The sequence below is a fragment of the Perna viridis genome, chromosome 12 (genome assembly GCF_037379345.1).
Source record: "Perna viridis isolate PV_CMFRI_1.1 ecotype Kerala chromosome 12, ASM3737934v1, whole genome shotgun sequence".
Taxonomy (NCBI): Eukaryota; Metazoa; Mollusca; class Bivalvia; order Mytilida; family Mytilidae; genus Perna; species Perna viridis.
In genome coordinates this window covers 18,979,012-19,001,446 of record NC_142456.1, presented here as the reverse complement: position 1 = coordinate 19,001,446, position 22,435 = coordinate 18,979,012, and the positions used below count along the sequence as shown (strand labels likewise).

The 22,435-nt window shown below is 35.0% G+C and overlaps 1 protein-coding gene across 1 annotated transcript; it reads left to right on the top strand.

Moving 5' to 3' along the window:
- Nucleotides 1-2,771: 2,771 nt before the first annotated feature.
- Nucleotides 2,772-21,751, top strand: LOC148601567 (uncharacterized). Its single transcript, XM_088555138.1, has 7 exons — nucleotides 2,772-2,903; nucleotides 12,048-12,332; nucleotides 12,843-13,001; nucleotides 13,713-13,988; nucleotides 15,083-15,121; nucleotides 16,586-16,667; nucleotides 18,074-21,751. The coding sequence occupies exons 1-7, from the start codon at nucleotides 2,849-2,851 to the stop codon at nucleotides 18,831-18,833; spliced, it is 1,656 nt and encodes a 551-aa protein (XP_088411264.1). The 5' UTR covers nucleotides 2,772-2,848; the 3' UTR covers nucleotides 18,834-21,751.
- The last annotated feature ends 684 nt before the right edge of the window (nucleotides 21,752-22,435 follow it).

Below are 22,435 nucleotides of genomic sequence, written 5' to 3'. Positions count from 1 at the left end.
GGTTTGGAGGTGGTCACGATTTTCCATTGTTGAAGACCTTCATGCAACATCAAGACACAGAAGAGTCATGAAAGCCCTGTTCCTTGATATCGGTTATTTTCAGTGTATCATGTGAGTTTTTTCAGACGCACATTCATTCCGTAACCACCCTTTGATATGAGTTTTTTCAGACGCACATTCATTCCGTAACCACCCTTTGATATATATATATATAGGGTGGTTACGGAATGAATGTGCGTCTGAAAAAACTCACAAGATACATTGAAAATATACAAATATTGGACGTGTTCGCTCGTAATTTTGTAATTGTTGATCAGTTGGCGAACTAAGTCGACAGGGGACTTTTCTAGCATTTTGTCCTATTATTCTGCGAAATTTCCTGTTACTTATCAAAGAACTATGCCCTATAATACTTTCAAGTAGGTTATCAAAGTAATCTCTTGCTAACTGGAAAAATATTTTTTTACCTAGTTCAAAATCGAACTTGCTTGTATCATTTGTGCTTAATGATAACTGTACAAAGTTTTGTTTATCAAATGAAAAAGGCCGGGAGACGAACGGATACACAGACGGACACTCAACTGACTTTTTATGCATAATAAAAAGTTTAGGCTTCATTCACACTTTATTTTTTTCAACACTGTATACTTCTATTCCCCATACTCAGTTAAAATCCCGACTTAAAAACATTATACATCGTTGTTTTTCTAAAAAAGATGGTACACCTAGATACAAATATAAAAGTTCTTGGAAGAGATTCCTCATACTTTGTAAGAAATAATTCCAGATCATCTTCCAAATATACAGGGGAAGATGTTTACAAAATGCTGGAATTTTTAATCGACAACATATTTGTCTAGTGTGGTGGACGTGTTTTTCAAAAAGCGGTTGGCATTCATATGGGAACAAATTGTGCTCCTTTACTTGCTGACATATACCTTCACTCTTATGAGGCTGACTTTATGGCTGATCTGATCCGAATTAGAGAATATCGTTTAGCTAGATCCTTTATTCTCAGTTTCTGCTATATAGATGACATATTATCTTTAAACAATCCTAATTTCGGGGATTTGATACATCGTATCTACCCCAAAGAACTTGAGATAAAGGATACTACAGACACTGTGAAGTCAGCCTCATATCTTGACCTACACTAAGAAATCGATGGTAAAGGAAAGCTATTGACCAAACTATACGACAAGCGTGATGACTTTTCATTCAGATTGGTCAACTTTCCTTTCATCTGTGGCAACATCCCTTCAGCTCCTGTGTATGGAGTGTTTATATCACAACTCATACGTAATATCAGAGCTTGCCGAAACTACGCAGACTTTTTGTATCGCGCTAGAATTCTAACAAATATGCTTCTGGAACAGGGTTATGTTGCTACAAGATTGAAGACGTCACTACAGAAGTTATATGGTCGTCATCATAAACTCGTGGATCGCTATGGTGTATCCATCTGCACCATGAAAACTGATTTATTCAACGGGTCATAGTTTTCCTTTCCTCGTTTGTCTACCCCGGACTTGACTTTTAATGAGCAACTCGGCGGGTGTTTCTAGAAAAGCAGAGGACGCTTACCCTACCGGTGCACCTGGTCCATGCTCCCAGTTTTTAGTGGAGTCCGAGTTGCTCATTGGCTTTTGTTACTTTGTATGTATAATTTTAGTTACTTTATGTTCTTTGTTGTGTATGTCTGTTTTCCATGTCTGGTCTTTGTCCCTGAATTACATTCTTCTGATTACCGCTATAACCTTGGTTCCCTTGATTACTCTTATCCGAACTGTGCATTTTGCTCGAACAGAACTTTTTCTCATGCAATGTAATGAAAGAAAAACAACTACGTGTATACTATAAGCTTTTCTTACTTGGTGCTACATTTTTAAGTCTTTCTAAATGTGTGAAAATGTCATTTCCTGTTTGTTTGTAATTGATGACCCAGTTGTCGTTTTTTAGGGGGTGATAGGGAAGGGACAGCTGGGTTGAACACCCTTCAATTTTCTGAAAGTTCTGCTCCAGCCAGTTAAAAGGTGCATAATAAATTCTTAAATTGGAATAATTCAATATTTTCCCAAAAATTCGCGTTTTCCGTAGAAAAAATATTGTTTCAAAGACAAATTTGGGAAGTACACAACACTACATTTATACCTCATATCACTAATATATTCGATCTTGTATGGTTTTAGAGGAGTTGCGGCTCAAAGAAATCGGTCTCTTCCTTTAGTAGTATAGATTTGGTCTTTTAACACATTTTCTGCTAGAAGATTTTTCCTGTCACTATCAAAAATGTGCACTTAAACAAATATGGAACTCGTCCCCGATATCTCCCGAATTACACAAATAACATTTTAAACCATAAAATCCGGGGTTAACTTTCACAGAAAGACTGCATGACCATAAAAAGGTATATTCTTATAATTAGTCTTATGGAACCAACATCATGCTTATATCTATAGTTACTGTTACTTCATGATCGCATATACATTTATACATTATTATATCTTTATCTATTTTCGATAAAGGACAGTGCATAAATATGCAAATATGCAAAAATGCATCATATATCCCATAAAATTCATTAATCAACTAATGTATGATTAGTATGTGTATAATTTACACGTTAGTGAAAACAACCATTGGCATTTAAAGCATGTCTGATATTCTTTCTTATCAAGTCATCAAAAAGTGTCATAAAATTAGTAATAAATTTGTTAACGCTGTTTATTCGTTACCTGATCTTAAATACCCTTAGGGTGCCTCATGTTTACAAAGGCATGTCACGTGGTGTACACAAAGGTTGTCGGAAAATAGTTATGAAAGGATACAAATAAGTGCATTTCCAAAAATGGTGTTAAAACTTCTAACTCGGGTTTCCTTTTTGTTTGGATTAATACAGAATGGTAAGTTTTCAATTTTGAACTATTTAAAATATAATCTTAAGACAATTTTGTTAACTGACCTTACCTGTATTTGCTGGGGTTGTCAGGCTATAATACGGAAAACCTGACCGCTAACCATAGTGGTGCACCGTGTTGGGAAAGATGCCACTTTCCTCACACGTTAAAGAACCCTGCTGTGGTATTCGATAGGAGTAGGAACCTTTGCGCTCCGCCACAGGAGGCTAAATTGCCCGACCTTACCCATCCCCCCTTTTTCCAGCGGCAATCAAAATTTGTCGACCCTATTATCCTTGTGACCCATCCTTTCTTTTTTTTCATTTCATGTTCATTTTATCATCCATTTCATGTTCATTGTCTGAATATAGCTGAAATATTGCTGCTCGGACGTTAAACCCCAACAAACAAACTGTATTTACGTAGGCCCAATTTTCTAGAATACTACTGAAAACTGCAATCGTACAACGGAAAAAAATTGGAGAATCCATTTTTAAGAATTGCAATTAAAGTTTTAAAACTTATTTTTATCATATCGTTTTGAAGAAAGAAAAATCTCACTTTAATTGCTGACTCAATAATTATGTAAGATTTAGAAATGTATTCTAATTTCAAACTACAATTAATTAAGGTGTTAATTACATGGATTATTGTTACATTTCGCTGACAACTTTATGTACTTTGAAATTCGACAAATGCCTGTGTATTAAGTTTCTCAATGATTTGTGATGTGCATTTTAAAATGTTTTATTCGTATTTAGCGAACTTCTTCAATTAATTTCTTTTCACATTAAGGACGGATTTAGATAATTTCCCAGGCTGAGCATGAACGGTTTATCAATAAGCCCTAGGTATACAATGAATTATCTGACACCTGTATATTTTTCTAAATACAATAACACAACGCATATATGTATGTATTTATATATATTTATGTTTTACAAGTAACTGTTGACCTTTTATTGATTTATATTGTAAGCTAGGCTAAATTCGTTTTTTTTTTCTCCTTTTGTTGAATAATTTATACAATATATATCATACCTGAATACCACATACATGTTAATATACACATGTACATACATACATTGTACATGTATGCAACGTAATTAAGACAAATCACAATCAGCGGTTTATTGTGAGATTGTGAGGAGTACAAATTTTTAAACTAAATACTTTTATGCACATATACTTAAATCAGCTGCTATATACGTTCGACACGCTACATACGCGTACACCATAGATGTAAATCTGCATACACTGTTGAAGTCATAACCAATTGAGTTTCTGGTTACCAGCATCGTGCTAATTAGTTGAGAATCTCAAAAGTGAAAAATCCAATTGCAAATCACAAACTTAGATCGGTTTTGTGGTCTTTTAGAAATAAAAGTAAATTCGGTGGGTTTTTGACATGCATGAATCACCTCCTGTCTGATCTTCACCCAAAACTGCTACTTACATATCAAAGTTATATTTGGTTCAAGCGGCGTTATTTTAAACCACAAAAAGAGGGTTACAGCAGAGCGGATCGAGAGGGGTAACAGGAAAAATGGAGTGGCTATTATTTTTGAATTTTTACAAAAATTTCGTGCATTGACAAAATTTTCCAAAAAACAGGGGTTGTCAAAACTTGGCAACCCGGTTTCAGGATATATATAGTTCTCTGTCCTTTAGAAGCTTCAAATGCTACTTAGCCTACCCTTATAAGATTAACAGTACGGTACGAATAAAATCGTTTTACTGATCCAGATATTGCCGAACCACATGTGAACTACTTGTATTATGGCTCGTACCATACTATGTCTATCTAGCTGGATAACTTGAAAAAGGTCTGCGACACCCCGCTCAAGTACTACATGTATGTATAATGACCTCTCCATTATGGTTGCATCTTAATTAAGAAATAAATCTCGGAAAATTCATTTTATCATTGTACCTCGGGCTGACCATTTATGTCGCATTGTTTTACTCTGAAGTATAGCGAGGGGTTAGATGACGGCATAAATGGTCAGCCTATGGTAAAACAATAATAAAATGAATTTTCCGTGATTTATTTCGATTCTAATAGGACTAATTTCTTCATATTGTTGACTAAACACAGTCTATGACGTTGGTAATATGTTAATCACTTTTTTACCACGGCTGTGATCTAAAAAACTTTGAAGCGCGTCAAGTAAATTTAAATGGTGCATTATAAAACATTGCTGAGTTAAAACATTCTGTTTGCGTCTAAAAACAGTTTTCTGGGTGTTCATTTGGCCAGCAAGGGTTTTCCGAGCTTACCTCATATCTAGTAGTTCACCCGGCAGCTGGTACAATTCTTTAATCGTTCGTAGGGGAAAAGCTATTACTGTATACATGTACATCTTTACGAATTTGTGGTTGGATGTAACTATCTTGATGTTACTGTCGTGAGGTTCTAGTAGGTTTGAGAATATATGATGGTATTGGTTTTGCGATGTTGTGGTGTATCGCTTTGTTAAGTAATTTTAAGCGTGTGGATAATGGTGGTAAGTCCAGCTGCTCTAGGATCGAGTGTTGTTACTGTACCTGGTTCCCTGGAGTAGATTCTTTTAATGAAACGTGTAGCTCGGCGTTGGGTCATTTCTATTTGGTTGACTTGTTTCTTTAGAACGGATCTCATGTAATTCTGGCATATTCCAGGTGAGGTCTCACAAAAGCAAGATATAATCGGCGTTTTACCTCTTCCGGGCATGTTCCTATGTGAAAGTGCTCTGTTTCCCTTGGTTACAACTTTCTGCACCTGTTTGTCCCACGACATGTTGTTGGTAAGTTCTACGCCTGGAGAAGGGTTTGAGCCCACTGATGCTAGAATATGGCCATCTATTATATAGTTGAAATGAAAGATTGTTTTCTTGTTTGTAATTTTCAAAATGTAGTATTTCAAGGGGCTAAATATCATTCGCCTATACCATTTAATCTCTGCTGGAGATGGGCACAAAGGAGACTGTCATCTGCGAAAAGCGGATCTTAGAATTGATGTTTTACTGTCTTGTAGGGTCCTCTGTCATTATTTGAAGAGACGGGACGATTTCTTTGTCTATCGCATGGTTTTGCAATAAGATATGAGAGCGGTCGTTCGCAACCAACGTTTTTATCGAACTCTATAACATGTACATTTTCATTTGCAAGTAAACTAAAGGAAATAGCAAAATGTTTGTCCATGATTGACGATGTTGCATTCATCAAAATTAATAGTTGATATTTTGTTTTAAAAATTTACACTATCAAGCGTTTAAAATCGCCAACTCTCTTACATTGTTATTTAACTTAATATGTTAACTTCATTTTATATAAATGTATTTTGAACTCTGATCCCTTTTGAATGGACTTTTAACGTGTATTATTGTGTGTTTTTGGTTTCTGTTTCCTAGAGGTATATATACAATGTAGGGAGAATTCTAATTACGGGCGGATCAAGACACTTTGTAAAGGAGGGGTGCTAGCGGGGTTCATCAGACAATATTTGTAAATTTTGTCAATTTTACGCACGAAAATGACAAATTGCTAAATAAAAAAGGGTTGCCAACCCCCTGCACCCCGTATCCGTCACAGGATTGAACACCACGTAACTAGTTCTACCTGTCGCATCTTTTGTGTCTCTCCCATGTTAGGAACCTTTTCCTGATCTTTTTTCAATTTTATTATTTTCTTGTCACAGGCCTCTGACCATCTTTACGTGTTCGAACATTGCTCTGGTGTAACGAGTGTTGACATACTTTTGTTGAACAATTTAAAGTCAGTAAACTGTAATGCCACTTCAACTATATAGGACACACCGCACAGAATCTTCCCACACTTCTCTTTCTTCTTAATGACCAGCTCATATTTCTCTGAAACACCCAGTCGTCAATGTCATTTTATATTTTACTGTGTTTCAAGATAACCCACCTCAAATTAAAACAGTACTATCTGTCATCATCGCCTGGGGGATATTGTTGTAGTTTGTAGTTCGTTATTAGTTTCAAATGTCAGCTAATAACTTCAATTTAGGATGAGATAATATCTAATTTTACATACATACATGTGGTGATTTTGGTATGAAATCATGCTGGCATGTGCATTAACTGTCACTGCCAATGTGAAAGTATATCTATATAATGTTACATGTACATATACGGTTTAACTACGTGTACTCTTGTGTAATATTGCCTTTGTTGGTAAATTAGAACGGGTACATATACGTCTGTACTTACAAGTAAATGAGTCATGCATGTTATATCTGAAAAAAAAAAAACCAATTCGTTTCTGTACAATAACTTGCGCGTGGATTCATTAGGGAAGTACCTAGCATTGTACGTCCCCTTAAAGTTGGAACAAGAAATTTGCTTGAAATCTTGATTTTGGTACAAATTGTGCCCTTAATATTTTCTTGTCTCGTCCGACTCTCAATAACTATTTGAAAAATATACCAACAAATTCTATAAATTTCCCTAAAGCATTCCCAATGCTCGTTGTATAGTACAAAATACTAACTTTTCGACAGAAGCTTTGTACTTTCAAAAGCATCACTCAGGTGATTTTGTTCGACGTATAAGGAATGCTGAAGTAGTGTTATTTTATGGTTGTTTTTATTTAGGAATACAGGGAAGGCTGTTTTTTATTGAACATACCGGTTATTTTGGCAGTTACTTCTTTACAAATCAATACATTAAATACGCCGAGGACTTACATGTACATGTACAATGCTCACGTCCAAAAATGTAATTTACGAGTTAAAACTTAACTTCTAACCGCAAGCCAATGTTCGATTTGCACTTGAGCATTTAATGTACTTTCCTGTTGAAACAAAAGTTGTTATTATACATGTATGTCTTATATAAATGTTGAATTTGGTAATTCAAATATTATCATAAAAAATTTTAATAACATATTCATGAACTTTATATACATGTATATATGACGTGACTTATCTACAATTAACATATAATTAACATATAATCTATGAATTCACTGAACGAGAAAGTCTAAAAACGGAACCATATACACGTAGTAACTAGTTTCGAATTCATACCCTTCATCGATTTTCTTTAAGTATATATACTTATTTACCATTTCCCGAAATTCGCCGTACTTCGTCTTATTCTTATAGAAGTCTTCCTGATTGCCTTATTATAATACTTGTACATGGTTGTCATTTCAAGTACTTACATGAACCAGCAGGTCAGGTACATGTATGGCATTTTCGTTGTAATGATGATCTTGCTATTTCCTTTACACATGTACATATACGAGTTATTTTTTTCACTCCCAATCGTATGATTCTGGAGATCATACGAAACATCGATCGAAACATGAGCCCACTTTCATTTGTGCTCGTAATGCAAGTACCATGCACATGTAACTTGATTTTTCGTCACATTAAGTCTATCATAAACTAGATGTATTGAAAATTTTAAAGAAAGTTTACAATTTGATGGGTACATGAAGCTCAGAAAATGATTTCACTGAACAGAAATAAAAGAATACTCTATGAAATACTTCTGAGGCAATGCATTCCTTATATATAGGTAGAACAAGGTTGATTATCAAAAGAGGACGCTTACCTTACCGGTGCACCTAGTCCATGCTTCGAGTTTGAATTGAGAGTCCGGTTTACTCATTTACTTTTTTCTATATGTGGGTGTAATTTTGGTTATTTGGTGTTCTTTTTTGTGTGCGTCTATTTTCTTTTTAGTCGTTTTCCTTCCATGTATGTTTTTATGAGTACCATTCGAATCCTGGTTCCCATGGATTCTTTTTTGTACACAGTTCGGGGTATCAAGTTCCCACTTGTGAACGTTTGAAGGTACACCGAAGATGTTTCGTGGAATAAAATGGATGCACAGAACAGTTGTAAAATGCACAACTTCAGAAAAAGGTTGTGGAAAGGGGGCACAGTACACATGCATAAGTGTCTAGCGCTTTATTCAAGTGGGTAAACTGGAAAAGAGTTTACGATGTCTCCTAACGCACATACACATACCCACTAACCTGAATGAAATGCATTTTAAATGTGCAATACGCTTTTTATGTGACTATAAGCTTGAGAGGAAACGCAAATTTAGAATTGCTTTGCCTGTCATTTTATTTTACTGAAATGGTCGGTTTCTGGCAATTTAACAGTATACATGTACTTATAAGTAAAATGATATATAAGTGGAGTGCAGAGCGCTTATTTGTTTTATGCGCACATCAGTTATGTGTAAACAGATTAGCGTGCGTTCGTCTTCTACATGTATGCATCAAACAAAAGCCCACTTCCCTAAATAAGATAAAAAAATTAAATAAATATAATTGAAAGTGGGAAATTGCTTGGTGCAGTGTTGAAGAGAGCTTTTTCATACACACTGTTTTTCGAATTTTCATTATGTGTGAGTGTGTGTTTTGCGAGGTGGGGGGGGGGGGTGGAAAGAGGGGGTCGTAATTTGTGATTTGTGATTTAGCCTTGCAATTAGTGGCATATACATTATTACATTATACATGTGTTGCAGGATTTTTCCCTAGCTTGATACTTATGACCCGATTGGTCGTCTGCCTGGCCTTTCATACTATGAGCTCGAGTGTATACAATCAATCCTTACAGGATATTATTCCTAACATTGTCAAGATACAAAGTACACAAGGATGTATAAACTATATATTAGTTATTGTATTTCCCATAACATACTATGTATATTCTTGTATGAGCAACTCGGCGGGTGTTTCTAGAAAAGCAGAGGACGCTTACCCTACCGGTGCACCTGGTCCATGCTCCCAGTTTTTAGCGGAGTCCGAGTTGCTCATTTACTTTTGTTACTTTGTATGTATGATTTTAGTTACTTTATGTTCTTTGTTGTGTATGTCTGTTTTCCATGTCTGGTCTTTGTCCCTGGATTACATTCTTCTGTATTAACATTTAAATACGTAAGATTCAAATCAACTTTATTATATGTACAAGCATCTTGACAGAATACAATGGGACAAAGCTGGATATTCAAAGCTTTGTGCGAAAAACTCTAGATACTTTAATATGGTATATAATCTATACATTAAATTATTTATGTGGGTATGACTCATGTATTAGACCAGTAGACAAACGTCGTACAATCACGCACATTATTTTCCTTAAGGTATACCAATTACATGAACCTTTAAATACTTACTTTAAACAACATACGTAGTTCAATGGTCTTCACATATGTTTAGCTTCCATAAAAGTCATCTGCCGTGGCTGTAAATGAATTAAGAAGCTAAGTGTTAATTACAACGTATGACACGTGCTATAAATAGAATATCCAAAGAAGAATTAATGAATAGAATAGGATGACACTCAGAACAATACAAAAGGTAAAAAAATCATTGCATGGATTCATATCATGCTAAAACATGATTCTACGACGACCTTTTTTAAATCGATGACAAAAAAAAACAAAAAAAAACAAACGATCAAAACAACACGAAACAACACAAAACAAAAAACTAAACAAAACAAAATAGATGAAGAAAAAAGAAAAAGAAAAACAACTCTACAACAAATACAGATGCTTAAAAGCGCAAGCTGCACTCAGGGACACCAGTAACAGTTACCGATGTCCCATGTGCGTACGTACAATGTCAAAGGTGCCGGTCCCTCCCGTTCTTGTCCTCCATATTACACATCTAAAGAGTTCAAATACAAAATGGGGTCAAATTGCGGTAAACAGGACAATAGGCCGGTGCATTAATTTGTCCAATGTCAAAATGTAATGACAATGTTATATTATGTAGCGGGTTACCTTTATACTTGTGTATATTGGTATATCATTCAACTAATGAAATCGGCTACGTATAATGAAATAAAATAAAATTATTAAAAAAGAAAGAAAAAGAAAAACACAGACACGTGTAGAATAACAATATTTAATACTAGCACTAGCTTTCGGCTAAAAATTCCGAAGAGTGTACAATTGGACAATTCTTATACCCCATAATCCAAGTACATGACCAGAACGGTAAAACAGGAAACAAATATAACAAGGATGGACATGGTGAATATTTCAAAGGGGCAACAACTCCAACGGGATGAAAAATGTCAGCTCAATGCCACCGATGAGTCTTCTATGAACGAATATAAAACTCTTATACTACAGAATAAGCTGCAGCTGGCTACAGTGAAAAAGTTGCCCATATACCCCAGCAACATAAAAGAAAACTGTTTGTTTGTTTGTTGGGGTTTAACGCCCAAGCAGCAATATTTCAGCTATATTGAGGCGATGAAAATGAAAGGGGTGATAAAATGAACATGAAACAATGAATGAAAAAAGGGATGGGACACAAGGATAATAGGGTCGACAAATTTTGATTGACACAAGATAAAAGGGGGATGGGTAGGGTTGGGGAATTTATCCTCCTGTGGTGGAGCGCAAAGGTTCCTACTCCTATCGAATACCACAGCAGGGTTCTTTAACGTGCGAGGAACGTGGCATCTTTCCCAACACGGTGCACCACTATGGTTTGCGGTCAAATTTTCCGTATTATAGCCTGACAACCCCAGTAAAAACGAAACAAGACATATGTACAGCATGTACATAGGCCTGAAATTCCTGACTTGGGACAGGCGCAAAAATGCGTAGGGGTTAAAGTATTTTGGCGTTTTCACAACCCTCCCTTTTTTACAGACGATCTACATACCCAATATTAATGAAGCGAACTGAATAAAAATACATGTACGATAGACATGATAAGGACACAAGACGCAGCACAGAACTGAAGCACAAGCGATATGAACTCCCGCAAAACAAAACGGAAGTGACATCAGGTGCATTGGATGTGATGTAATGTAATGGAAATGCATTGTCATGTTTGTGACTAGACCGAAGGTTAGTCTGAATTTTGTCAGGCCTTGCAATCCTCTTCCTAATTTATTTGGATATTATATCAATATCCAAATAAAAAGAGGAGTGTTGCAGGCTAAGTTGAAATTCGGATCAAATCCAAGGTCTGTTAGCACGGCTAACTCTGATGCAAATACATCTACCGTAATGTACAAGTAATCAGGTATGACTGCATATGGGGATAATGTTTGCTTTCAACAGTAAAGCCTTGTCACACCAAACCTACATTTTTGCATATAATTGCAATAAACATGTGAGTCAATACATATATACATGAATATATTGTAAATTATTTCAGTTTGGACTGAAGATGAGATGTACCGCTGTCCCGACCATTTATCCCGTACAACGTACCTTAAAACTTTTAAGGGGAAATGTTACCGCTTCGACAAGACTGAGCTGTATTGGCCGACCGCTAGATCGAGGTGCACAGGTGAAGGAGGTGACCTGATACAGATCCGTGACTATGAAACGCAGAAATGGGTGGTAAATACCTTGAATGAGTTACACTGGGGAGACCAAGACGGTGTGTGGATCGGTGCCCACGACAGGAATAATGAAATGGACTGGAGATGGGTCACCGGTATGTAGTTATGGTATACTGTATATTATAGAACGGGGTTGGTAAGCATAGGCGGATCCAAGGGGAGGGGCACACCTTTTGCTGAAAAGTTTGAATATATATGTAAAAAAAGTACTTTAAATCACTGGAGTGGGTCCATTCTCGTCCAGTCAGCAGCCCCCTCTCCGAAATTTCTTGATCCGCCTCTGGTAAGACAATGAATTGTACTGGCGGTTAGTAAGAGGGGTAATTGTTGTTGAATACGGCAATGGACGACCATTGCTTTACATTATAATTACTACAATTTTAACATAGCTTAATGAAGTGGCTTGGATTTATAGTGTATATGAAGGAAAGTTTGAAAATGAATTCGCCCGCCTCAATTGATATTTCGTTGATATTAATAGATCTGCATTAGAAAATTCTCTACTGTTCAAAATACTGTAGAAACCAGAAAGAAATGTGGAAAGTGGACTATAAAAATGTGATATCTTTATTCGAAATGTTTTCCTACTATCATTGTATTTACAGGGGAAAGAGTGACATGGGGTTACTGGGGAAGTGGTCAGCCGAACTGTAACTTTTTTTGTGTAGAAGATTGTGGGAACCTGAGGAGAGATGATGGCGGTAGATGGCATGACAAACCATGTGACTCGTTCGGTTTTGTTTATTCCTTCATATGCCAATATAGTAAGTTATTCTGAAGCTTTCAATTCAATGCGTTTGACAGCTTACTGAACCTTTTTATGGCTACAAAAACTGTACTTAAAATGTATTTTTATAACTACTCCAGCAATGCTAGAGGTTGTCTGACAAGCTATTTTCTGACTTAGTGCCATCTTAATTGGAGGAATGGAATTTCAGCTCAACCTCTTACTTAGTAGAAGTATGTCATGCACACAAGTAAAACGACGACAAAAACAAAATAAATCATTTGATTGGGAAAGCTAGTTTAAAATTATTCAGGGTTGATGTGCTTTTATGTGTAAATCAGGTTGTATTGTTATGTGTAGTCCGAATTTCCCATGACCATGCAAACATCCTTTTTCTTTATTTGAATATTGATATGTCGCACAACCTAACATATCAGTATCCATGGAAAAAGGATAGTTCCGGCATCAGAGGAAATTTGAATAATGTATGTGATGTAAAATTAGAGTGGACACTGAAATTTCATACACCACCTTTATTTTTAAAACATAACTGATAGTTGGCTATAAACATTAACGCATTTAAAAACAGTTTACAACAATTGTAGAAGATAAAACAGAAAACAATTATTTATGACCTAAATTACATAACTTTTTTTTCAAAAAGCTTTTTGCAACCTAGAAATGGTTATTCAAGTATGATGAAAGTGAAAAATAAGAGTACTAAAAATTATATGGTATTATATTACAGATATGGAACCGCCAACAACTACAACTTCAACAACGACGACAACAACTACTCCAACGACAACTACGACAACGACAACGACGACTCCTATGCCGACAACAACTACTTCATCGACTACCTCTACTACAACGACACGAGCTACTACTACTACGACAACAACGTCGACTAAAGCTCCCACAACGCCATCACCGACGTCTACGACGACGACGCCATCAACTACAGGTGCAACTACGAAAGCCGCAACGGAAGATTTACATGTTGGCTCCTCAAATAATACAAGTATTACTTCTGTTCTTTTATAAGCTCTCCAAAAAATATGAAAAAAACATTAAATTACATATATGTTCATATGTCAAGCCATTCATACTTGCACAGCACTAATCCTCGAAAACAAAATATTGCTGGAATATGACCTCAACGCCGCAGTCCAACATACTTACAATTACCCCACCAGTCACCCCCAAAAAGGGCGATTAGTTAACATGGTAAATCAACGGCTGTATTGCACACGACGCAGGGAAATGTGCATCTCATTTAAATAACTTAAGATATAAGATATAACGTATTTAGGGAAGACTGATGGCGTAATGTTTAGCGTGCTGGACTGCGGCGGTGAGGCGGTTGGTGCTGTAAGGGAACGAGGTCATATCTCTTAAATATTACATACCATTATTTTCACTGTGAATTTGAACAGGTGTTGTGCATGGCTAATTAACAGTAGAAAATTTTAACAAGTTTCTAGCTCGAATATGAAATACGATTTTATGTGGAGAAAGTACAATTAACAAACATCATTATCCAACTCTCCATGACCTAAAAGTGAATACAGGTCATAGAAAGAATAACATAGAAAAATACAGGAGTGATAGATAAATGTTTGGCAAATACGAAGTAATGGAAAAGAAACGGATAGGATGAAAAGCAACAAATGCACAAGCTTAAAATCTGATAAAAATAAGACATGTCAGTTGTTCATTCAGTCACTGCATATACATGTAGGATCTAAGAACACTCAATTCTATTCTCTGTTCAGATGACCTTTTTGGAATCCTCGGGGGTTTTCCCTTTGAATAATACTTTAAATATCTTTAAAGATGAATTCTGATTGGCTGGTCAAAAAGGTCATCAGAACAGAAAGTAGAAAGGAATGTCTTTAGATCCTACATGCAGTGAGTGAATGGAACAACTGATAGGTCTAGTTTTAATTAGATTGCACAAGAATACACATGTATATCCTACATCGAAAACAGTAACTTCCTTTAGAGGCCACCGTATGTATACACTATTTACTTATCGTACCAACCAAAGAAGAACACATTTTTGAAAACGTAACTGGTTATAATTTGTTATATAAAGGTGTTGTATCTTTGCAGATGTTGCCTTCCTGACTGATACAAATAATGTTGGATCAGGTGAGTCAGATTTATCAGTTCGTTCTTTAGTGGTCATTAACCCTAGATATTTTGTTGGCACAAAATAATGACAATATTTTCATTAGATGACACATTAAACAAACAGAAAAAACAAAAACAAAAACAAAATAAATAAGCAAAATAAAACAAAACAGTTAACCTCCCATCCTCTTGTATCTGATGAAGATCCAATCAAGGATTTAAAACCTAAGCAAATTTCGAGACGACAGTTTACAGTGCTATCCACAGGAACACCAGAGAAGTTCCACTTTTTACTTAGCTCCCTATATTATTAAAAAGACATATATTTTCGGTCAATTTCCATTTTCGTTGCACCATGCCAGCGATGACTTTATACATTTATACATGCATTGAATAATGAAATCCGAATACTCCAGTTCTATAGTTGTTTTTAATCATTTGAATATTTCCCACACATGACAAATCAGGGCGTAATCTACACGATTTTTTTTGTAAAATCTATTTGAAAAATACCAATATTAACATTTTTGTGTATGTAATCAACTACAAAAAATTCTCCTTGTCAAAGACAGATGGGAGAAATAAGGATAACAGCATAAATACCGAACCTTAATCCGATCAGTAATTAAGTCAAATCCCAAATAAATCTGGCAAAATAGATATTACAACCTCAGGAGCAGCTGGTACCGCAATGGTCCTGACTTGGTAAAGGCTTTTTAACGAAATAGTGGGTTAAATCTAGGTTTTACAGCACGCTGAAACTCTCTCTTTCATTGCGGCGTGTATATACCAGTTGTGATTAATTAGCATTTGCATGCTACTGCGTCATAATCGGTCACATCAGCACAAAGAACAATTTACAAAAAAAAAAAAAAAAAAAAAAATCAACAACAATCTTTACTCATTATTTTAAAAGAAGCTGAGTATTTTTCAACCAAGGACTGATATATAAAAAAAATGAATTTGGTAAAACACCTTTTTGAGACGCACTTGAGAAGAGAGCACAAACAAGGAGAAGTATTTGTCTATTTCTCCCTCTAGATTAGGCCCTGCACATGCTATGACACTCATCTCTCACTAGATATAACATATTTGAGTGCGCCAATCTTCCTCTTCTAGGGTATAAATGCTATTTCAAACCTTATTTTAACTCTGCCGCACTAAGCACTAAATACGGTCATTTTAGGCAAATTAGAACAGTAAAACTCAACAGATAAGTGATTTGTAAATGAGATTTGTTCATGCTTTGCTTAATATTTCACATTCTGTGTAGTAGAGCCTATATACTAGTGGAGTGATAATAAATCAGGGAGCGGTTGTAGGTCTGTGGATGGGATTGTTAGCACACATCACACAATGCATACTAGATAAATAATATTCTTGAAGGAAAGACATTTAGTCTTTGTGAGGTGTAATAACTCATCTATTTATTTCTGTTGTAGATGGCTAACGGCGTATAACAAGTTTGTCTTTTTGTTTTAGGAAAAATGACTGGAGTAATTGTGGCTTGTGTTTTAGGATCAGTAGCTCTCTTGCTTCTTATAGGAGTATGCTTTTTTAGATCGTAAGTATAAGTCATACTGATTTCTGAGATTGTCCGGAAAAACATATCTAGACCGGAATTAACTTACCGATTTTTATTGGGCATTAAAATGGCGTGTCTGTTAACGCCTGTAAAATTTTGTCAACGTAAATTCTTTGTTTGTGAAATGACATCTTCAAAAAAAAAAAAAAAAAAACGACGTTGACACACCTTCAAAGTTTTTTTTGTGCTGTGCCAGATTGCACTGCAGACAATAGGAAGAAAAATAACGTCGAAAAATACATTGTTTTACTTGTAACTAAGCCTAACAAAACGTTACCAGCACGTCTTTTCCAACGTGCATCACAAAAAAGCGATCGATCTTGATAAGGGTGAATATACCACTGACTATACTAGTTCGAGAAAAAGCCACGACTGTTAAAATTATTTCTGTACGATTTTGCTTTATGTTGACCACTCGTGATTGGATAAAACCATTTGGCCAAATAACCGAAGCAGCAATGTACAAATGAAGAAAATGCCATCCGTCATTGATCAAAAATATGAATGAACAGTATGCAAATTACGATAAAAGGAAAACCTAACCACCATTGAATAGTTGCAAAATGACGTTGAGATGAATTTTGCTCTGTCAATAAAACGACGCACGCTAGGTGAGCACTTTGACGTAGACAGTTCAATCACGCCACCGGCCATTGTATACGTTTGACCTTGAGGCCAAGACAAAATTAGAGTTCACCTAGTAACCACTGAATTATTTCCGAAAGAAAAAAAAACATCATAGAAATATAGTTCGACACGAAGATTGATTTATTCCCCCCTAATATAGATCAGCAAAATCGTACAAAAATGTCATAAGCTCCCATAACCGCATTATTTAAACAGTCAGTTGATCTGTTTGAGGAATAAATTATTTCTTACCCAAAAATGGTTACAACGAGAGTTATCTTTCTTAAATTTATTGACTTGAAATACAAGAAGGACAACCGATATGTGAAGTAATGGCTTCGTTAGTCGCTTCTTCAGTGGATTTGCACCCAGATTGATCTCTTTTTGAGATTTTTTTTATAGTTTAATATTAAGGAGGTAGACCTAAGGTAAGGGACACAACTGTTACAAATCATTGGAATGTTTGTATTCAGCATCGTTCATCAATCTCATGGAAGCATCAAAGTAACTTGGATTGATTTAATTCTGCTTCAAACGATAGCTTGATAGGTTTTTGTGAAATTGAATATGATGCAAACATATCACTGATATTTAGAGTTATGTCCCTTACCTTAGGTCTACCTCCTTAAATGCGATTGATTTATAGAGTTATGATTGATATATCAGACGAATGCTCTTCTGAAAAACAGGTTTTGGAAATTAATAGATCCTTCTAATTTTGATATGATATTAAGTTTTAATATTTGTATCTTTTGTAGTAGAAGGAAGGATACCAAAGAAGACTCTTTGGCCATGCATTTCGACAACTTGACTTACACTGTCAGAAGTATGTTTTCTGGTTCCGGAATGAGTCGACAGGAGCGCCATTTAAATAACCAAGTTCAGACTGGCTCCCAAAACGTGTATGCTGATCCCAATACTTGTTGTCCCACATCTCCTCCAGCTGACGTTTGTACGTCATCGAAAGAACCTAGTCATTATTCTGAAATTACAGAAGCAAAAGTGGCAGACAAATTAATGGTATACCTTCCGAAATATACAAATTCTGAGTACGAAAAATGTAATATTGCAAAAAGTAAACTTGGGTTTAATGATAAAACTGCATATTTGGATGCCTGTACATACAGTAAAAACGTTTATGATACAGTCCAAGAAAATGAAACATCGTCAAATGCTATGAATGAACAGCTGGAGAATGCAAAACATCAATACGATGAATGTGGAAATGTTGACAAGATAGACAATTCGCCAGCCGGAATGGGAGATAACCCATCGCCAGCAACGGGAGATAACTCCTTCAACCACTACGCAGACCTTGATGATGTAACAGATAGCCTTGGATCTTTGGACAGTGGTTCATTACAGATTGATGTGGGACCAAACGTATATGAAGAATTTGTAAGTGTGAAGGATCAGGCGTCAGACCTTGATGATGTGGTCGTTAACATGGACACAAATATAGATCTTAGAAAAACTCCTGCTGGATACAATAATAATTTATACAACTCGGACGCATAATGACCAACAAATAAACTTTAGATAGAGCACCAAAGATTCATATTTAAGTAGCAGTCTTTATAAAAATCAGACAGAAGATGATTTATGCATGTTGAAAACCCACCGAATTCAGTCATATTTCTTGATCAGAAACAGTTACTCATCACATAACCAGTCTTAGTTTTTCATTAGGTTGTTGCGCTTTTGAGATAAACACCATATAGGTTGTACATGAAATTTGCACTTTGGAATAGTTATTGTTCTTGATTTGGTTGATTTCAGTGGGAGATGAATGTATGATTTTCTTAAAAGTGCAGATTTGAATGCAGAAAAGATTGTTGCTATGCGACAGTATAGCATATGAAGACTATAAAAGCATCGTTTGTTTGGTGGGTTTTTCTTCACTATGAATCACTTTACTATTGGCAGTGCCTGAATTTTATGTGGACTGGTACGTAAGGAGGTAGACCTAGAATAAGGGACATAACTCATGGAACCACTGATATGTTTGTACATTTATCATATTAATTTTCACCAAAGCCTCTCAAGCTTTCGTTTGAAGCAGAATAAAATGAATCCAAGTTAATTAGATGCTTACATAAGATTGATGTAAAATGCTGAATACAAACGTTCAAATGATTTTTAAGAGTTGTGCCCCTTACCTTAGGTCTACCTCCTTGAATATTGAACTACTTTAACTATAACAAAGGTTTGTGAAGGTTTGCTTCTGGAGGAAATATATACATTTTACTTTGATCTATTTCAATTTGATCAAAGTTTATCTTGAATGTTTTCTCTCCATCTTACCTTTTATAAGAAGCACTAAATTCAAATTAAACAGCAAGAAAGAAGAAATAACATTTTTGATGACATAATATGTTGAAAAATAAGAGATATCTGCGGGATTGTCTGGGCAAATCTTATGTAAATAAAGCAGAAAAAAGTGCTATAATTTCATTTGTATATAGTTTCATGGGCATTATTGAATTGTGATATTTCATTTGTAGATAATTCATATGTTCAAGTTGTATGTTAAGGATTGTATTGTTTAGGATGGCATGACACTTAAAATATCCAGAATATGACGTTTTCATTGCCGAATCAGTGCATCGTTGTAAATATGTAGAATTCTAAAAAAGTTAACTGATTTATTGTTTTTCTTAATTGTTTCATATTTAGTTTTTTTTTTAAATTATTAAATAAGTTTTTATTGCAAATTGAAATTAATGTTATTTCAGAACAAGACGAAAAATGGTTATATTTGATTAAATTTTGCGTATTACGGGAATATCAGATATTGTAAATTTAAGGTAACGAATGCCTTATAAGTAATATGACTACTCGTACATGTAATTAACCCTCCCATTTAGTGCATGAAAAAAATTAATTATCAAATAACATTCCGAAGATGCAATAATATCAACGAATAAGATAAAATCTCCACAAGTGTGTTCTTTTTTTTTTAAAGATATTCCAAATTTATCACTCGTTTATACTGTGGGTCGTCAACTTTATTTGTTAGGGTGCAATAGTCGACTTTCACGTTCGCCATTTATGTCGAACTGGTTGAAACTGGTGTACGGATATCGGATTTAAATGCTTACAAGAACAGGGACAGAAATGGAGAAAGACGTTCCCCAAAACAATAATATCTGAAATGCTTTTATAATATATGTAACATTTGAAAATTCTCTGTAGTGATCGGTGCAAGATTCTGTATCCATGGCTCTAATTGCCATGTCTGCGATCGTACGCCTGTTGATCCAAGTTGACTACGATATGAATTAATGGGACGGAAGCGAAGTGAAAGTCGTCAATACTTATAAAAAAAAATATAAACAGTAGTACCAACGTCTCCGTATTTTGATCTAGTTGGTCTCCTACTGCTCATGTGAAATATCATCAATTGTCTTTCATTATAAAACATGTACATGTAATGTTTATACGAATGTTTTATAAGTTTTATTACTAAGATATCAATCAAAATATGAATTTACAAGAGAAACATTGATTTTTTTCTGTGGTATTTTAAGCTCACTAGTATTAAATGCAAATGTTCGTAAGAATCAGACGAAATGGAAAAAAATCAGAAACATGCACGTCAAAACCCCATCCACCTGAAAATATAATACCACTCAAGGATACTTCCTCTATTTGAAAAGACCGTTATTTGATCTCTGCATTACTGGCTTTGCTCAGAAATTTTTCAATAGAATATTGGAAAAATGAGGTTTTTGACAGAGTTATATGCCCCTGAAGTGTTTATTTTCAGTGCATTTCAATGAAATTGTAAATCAGTGGTCCAGTATGATATGGAGACTCTTGTCTATTTTCTCTGATTCTGTTGGTGAAAACAGTTAAATGAAACTATCAAAATGATCGTTTTTTTCATACCATGTTTCACACACTGCCTGATTCTTACAGACACTAAATACAGCTCTTGAATGGTATGAACTTCCGATTTACACCATAAACATGTATCTCCCTATTATCCCCACACTCATTCCTATGAAAAAAAATCCCCACCCTATAGAACCCCTTTTGCAATTTGTTTCATCAAATATTTTATTATCAAATTGAATTATATAGTATTGACTTCTACCACAGTTAAAACTGTTATTTTTTATATTATTGTATATTTGTTTCATGTAGTTTAATAATACTCTAAAATTTAACATGGCCTAATATTAAAAGAAGAATGTTGTATATTTTGAAAACGATTTCATCGTTAATGTCAGATTAGTTTTTAAAAAAAATAAATCAATCTCAACCCTCTCTTTGAAACTCTGATATACGTAATAATATGTTTTTTAAAATCACATTAGCAAGATTTACAATACTGTATGTATTGAGTAATGAGATTGAATGTATTGATGAGATTTATCGCTTATTTTGTATCCAGATGCATAATATTTTTTATTATAAATTTACAATATTAATTCGTTTTTGTTTGCTTCATCGCCAATTAAAACAATCACGTAATTATGATAACAAACCTTTTTTTGTAAAATGTGCCATTGATTGACTTATATCTACGACATTTACTGTTTGTTCAATGAAATACATCTAGGTTGTCTCTCTTTTACCAATGCTTTGATTTTTTAGGTTCAGTCCTCTGTTTCTCTTTGATGTTGCTCTAGACGCAAGTTTCAAGAGCAGCAGAGATATTTACTCTAACGACACAATAAAGGCCTAAGCTTGCTATACTTAGATAAAACCTGTCGATATTCACTCCAAGACTAACCAAGGTTAAAGTAGTAATCAAAAGAATGCAATCCAGGGACAAAGACCAGACATGGAAAGCAAATAAACACAACAAAGAACATAAAGTAACTAAAATCATACATACAAAGTAACAAAAGCAAATGAGCAACTCGGACTCCACTAAAAACTGGGAGCATGGACTAGATGCACGGGTAGGGTAAGCGTCCTCTGCTTTTCTAGAAACACCCAACGAGTTGTTCATAAAAAGTCAAGTCCGGGGTAGACAAACGAGGAAAGGAAAACTGACCCGTTGAATAAATCAGTTTTCATGGTGTAGATGGACACACCATAACACAGGCTAAACAGCAGTATACTGTAATATCACTTTCTGTCTGTCGGTCCATCCGCCTGCCATTCAT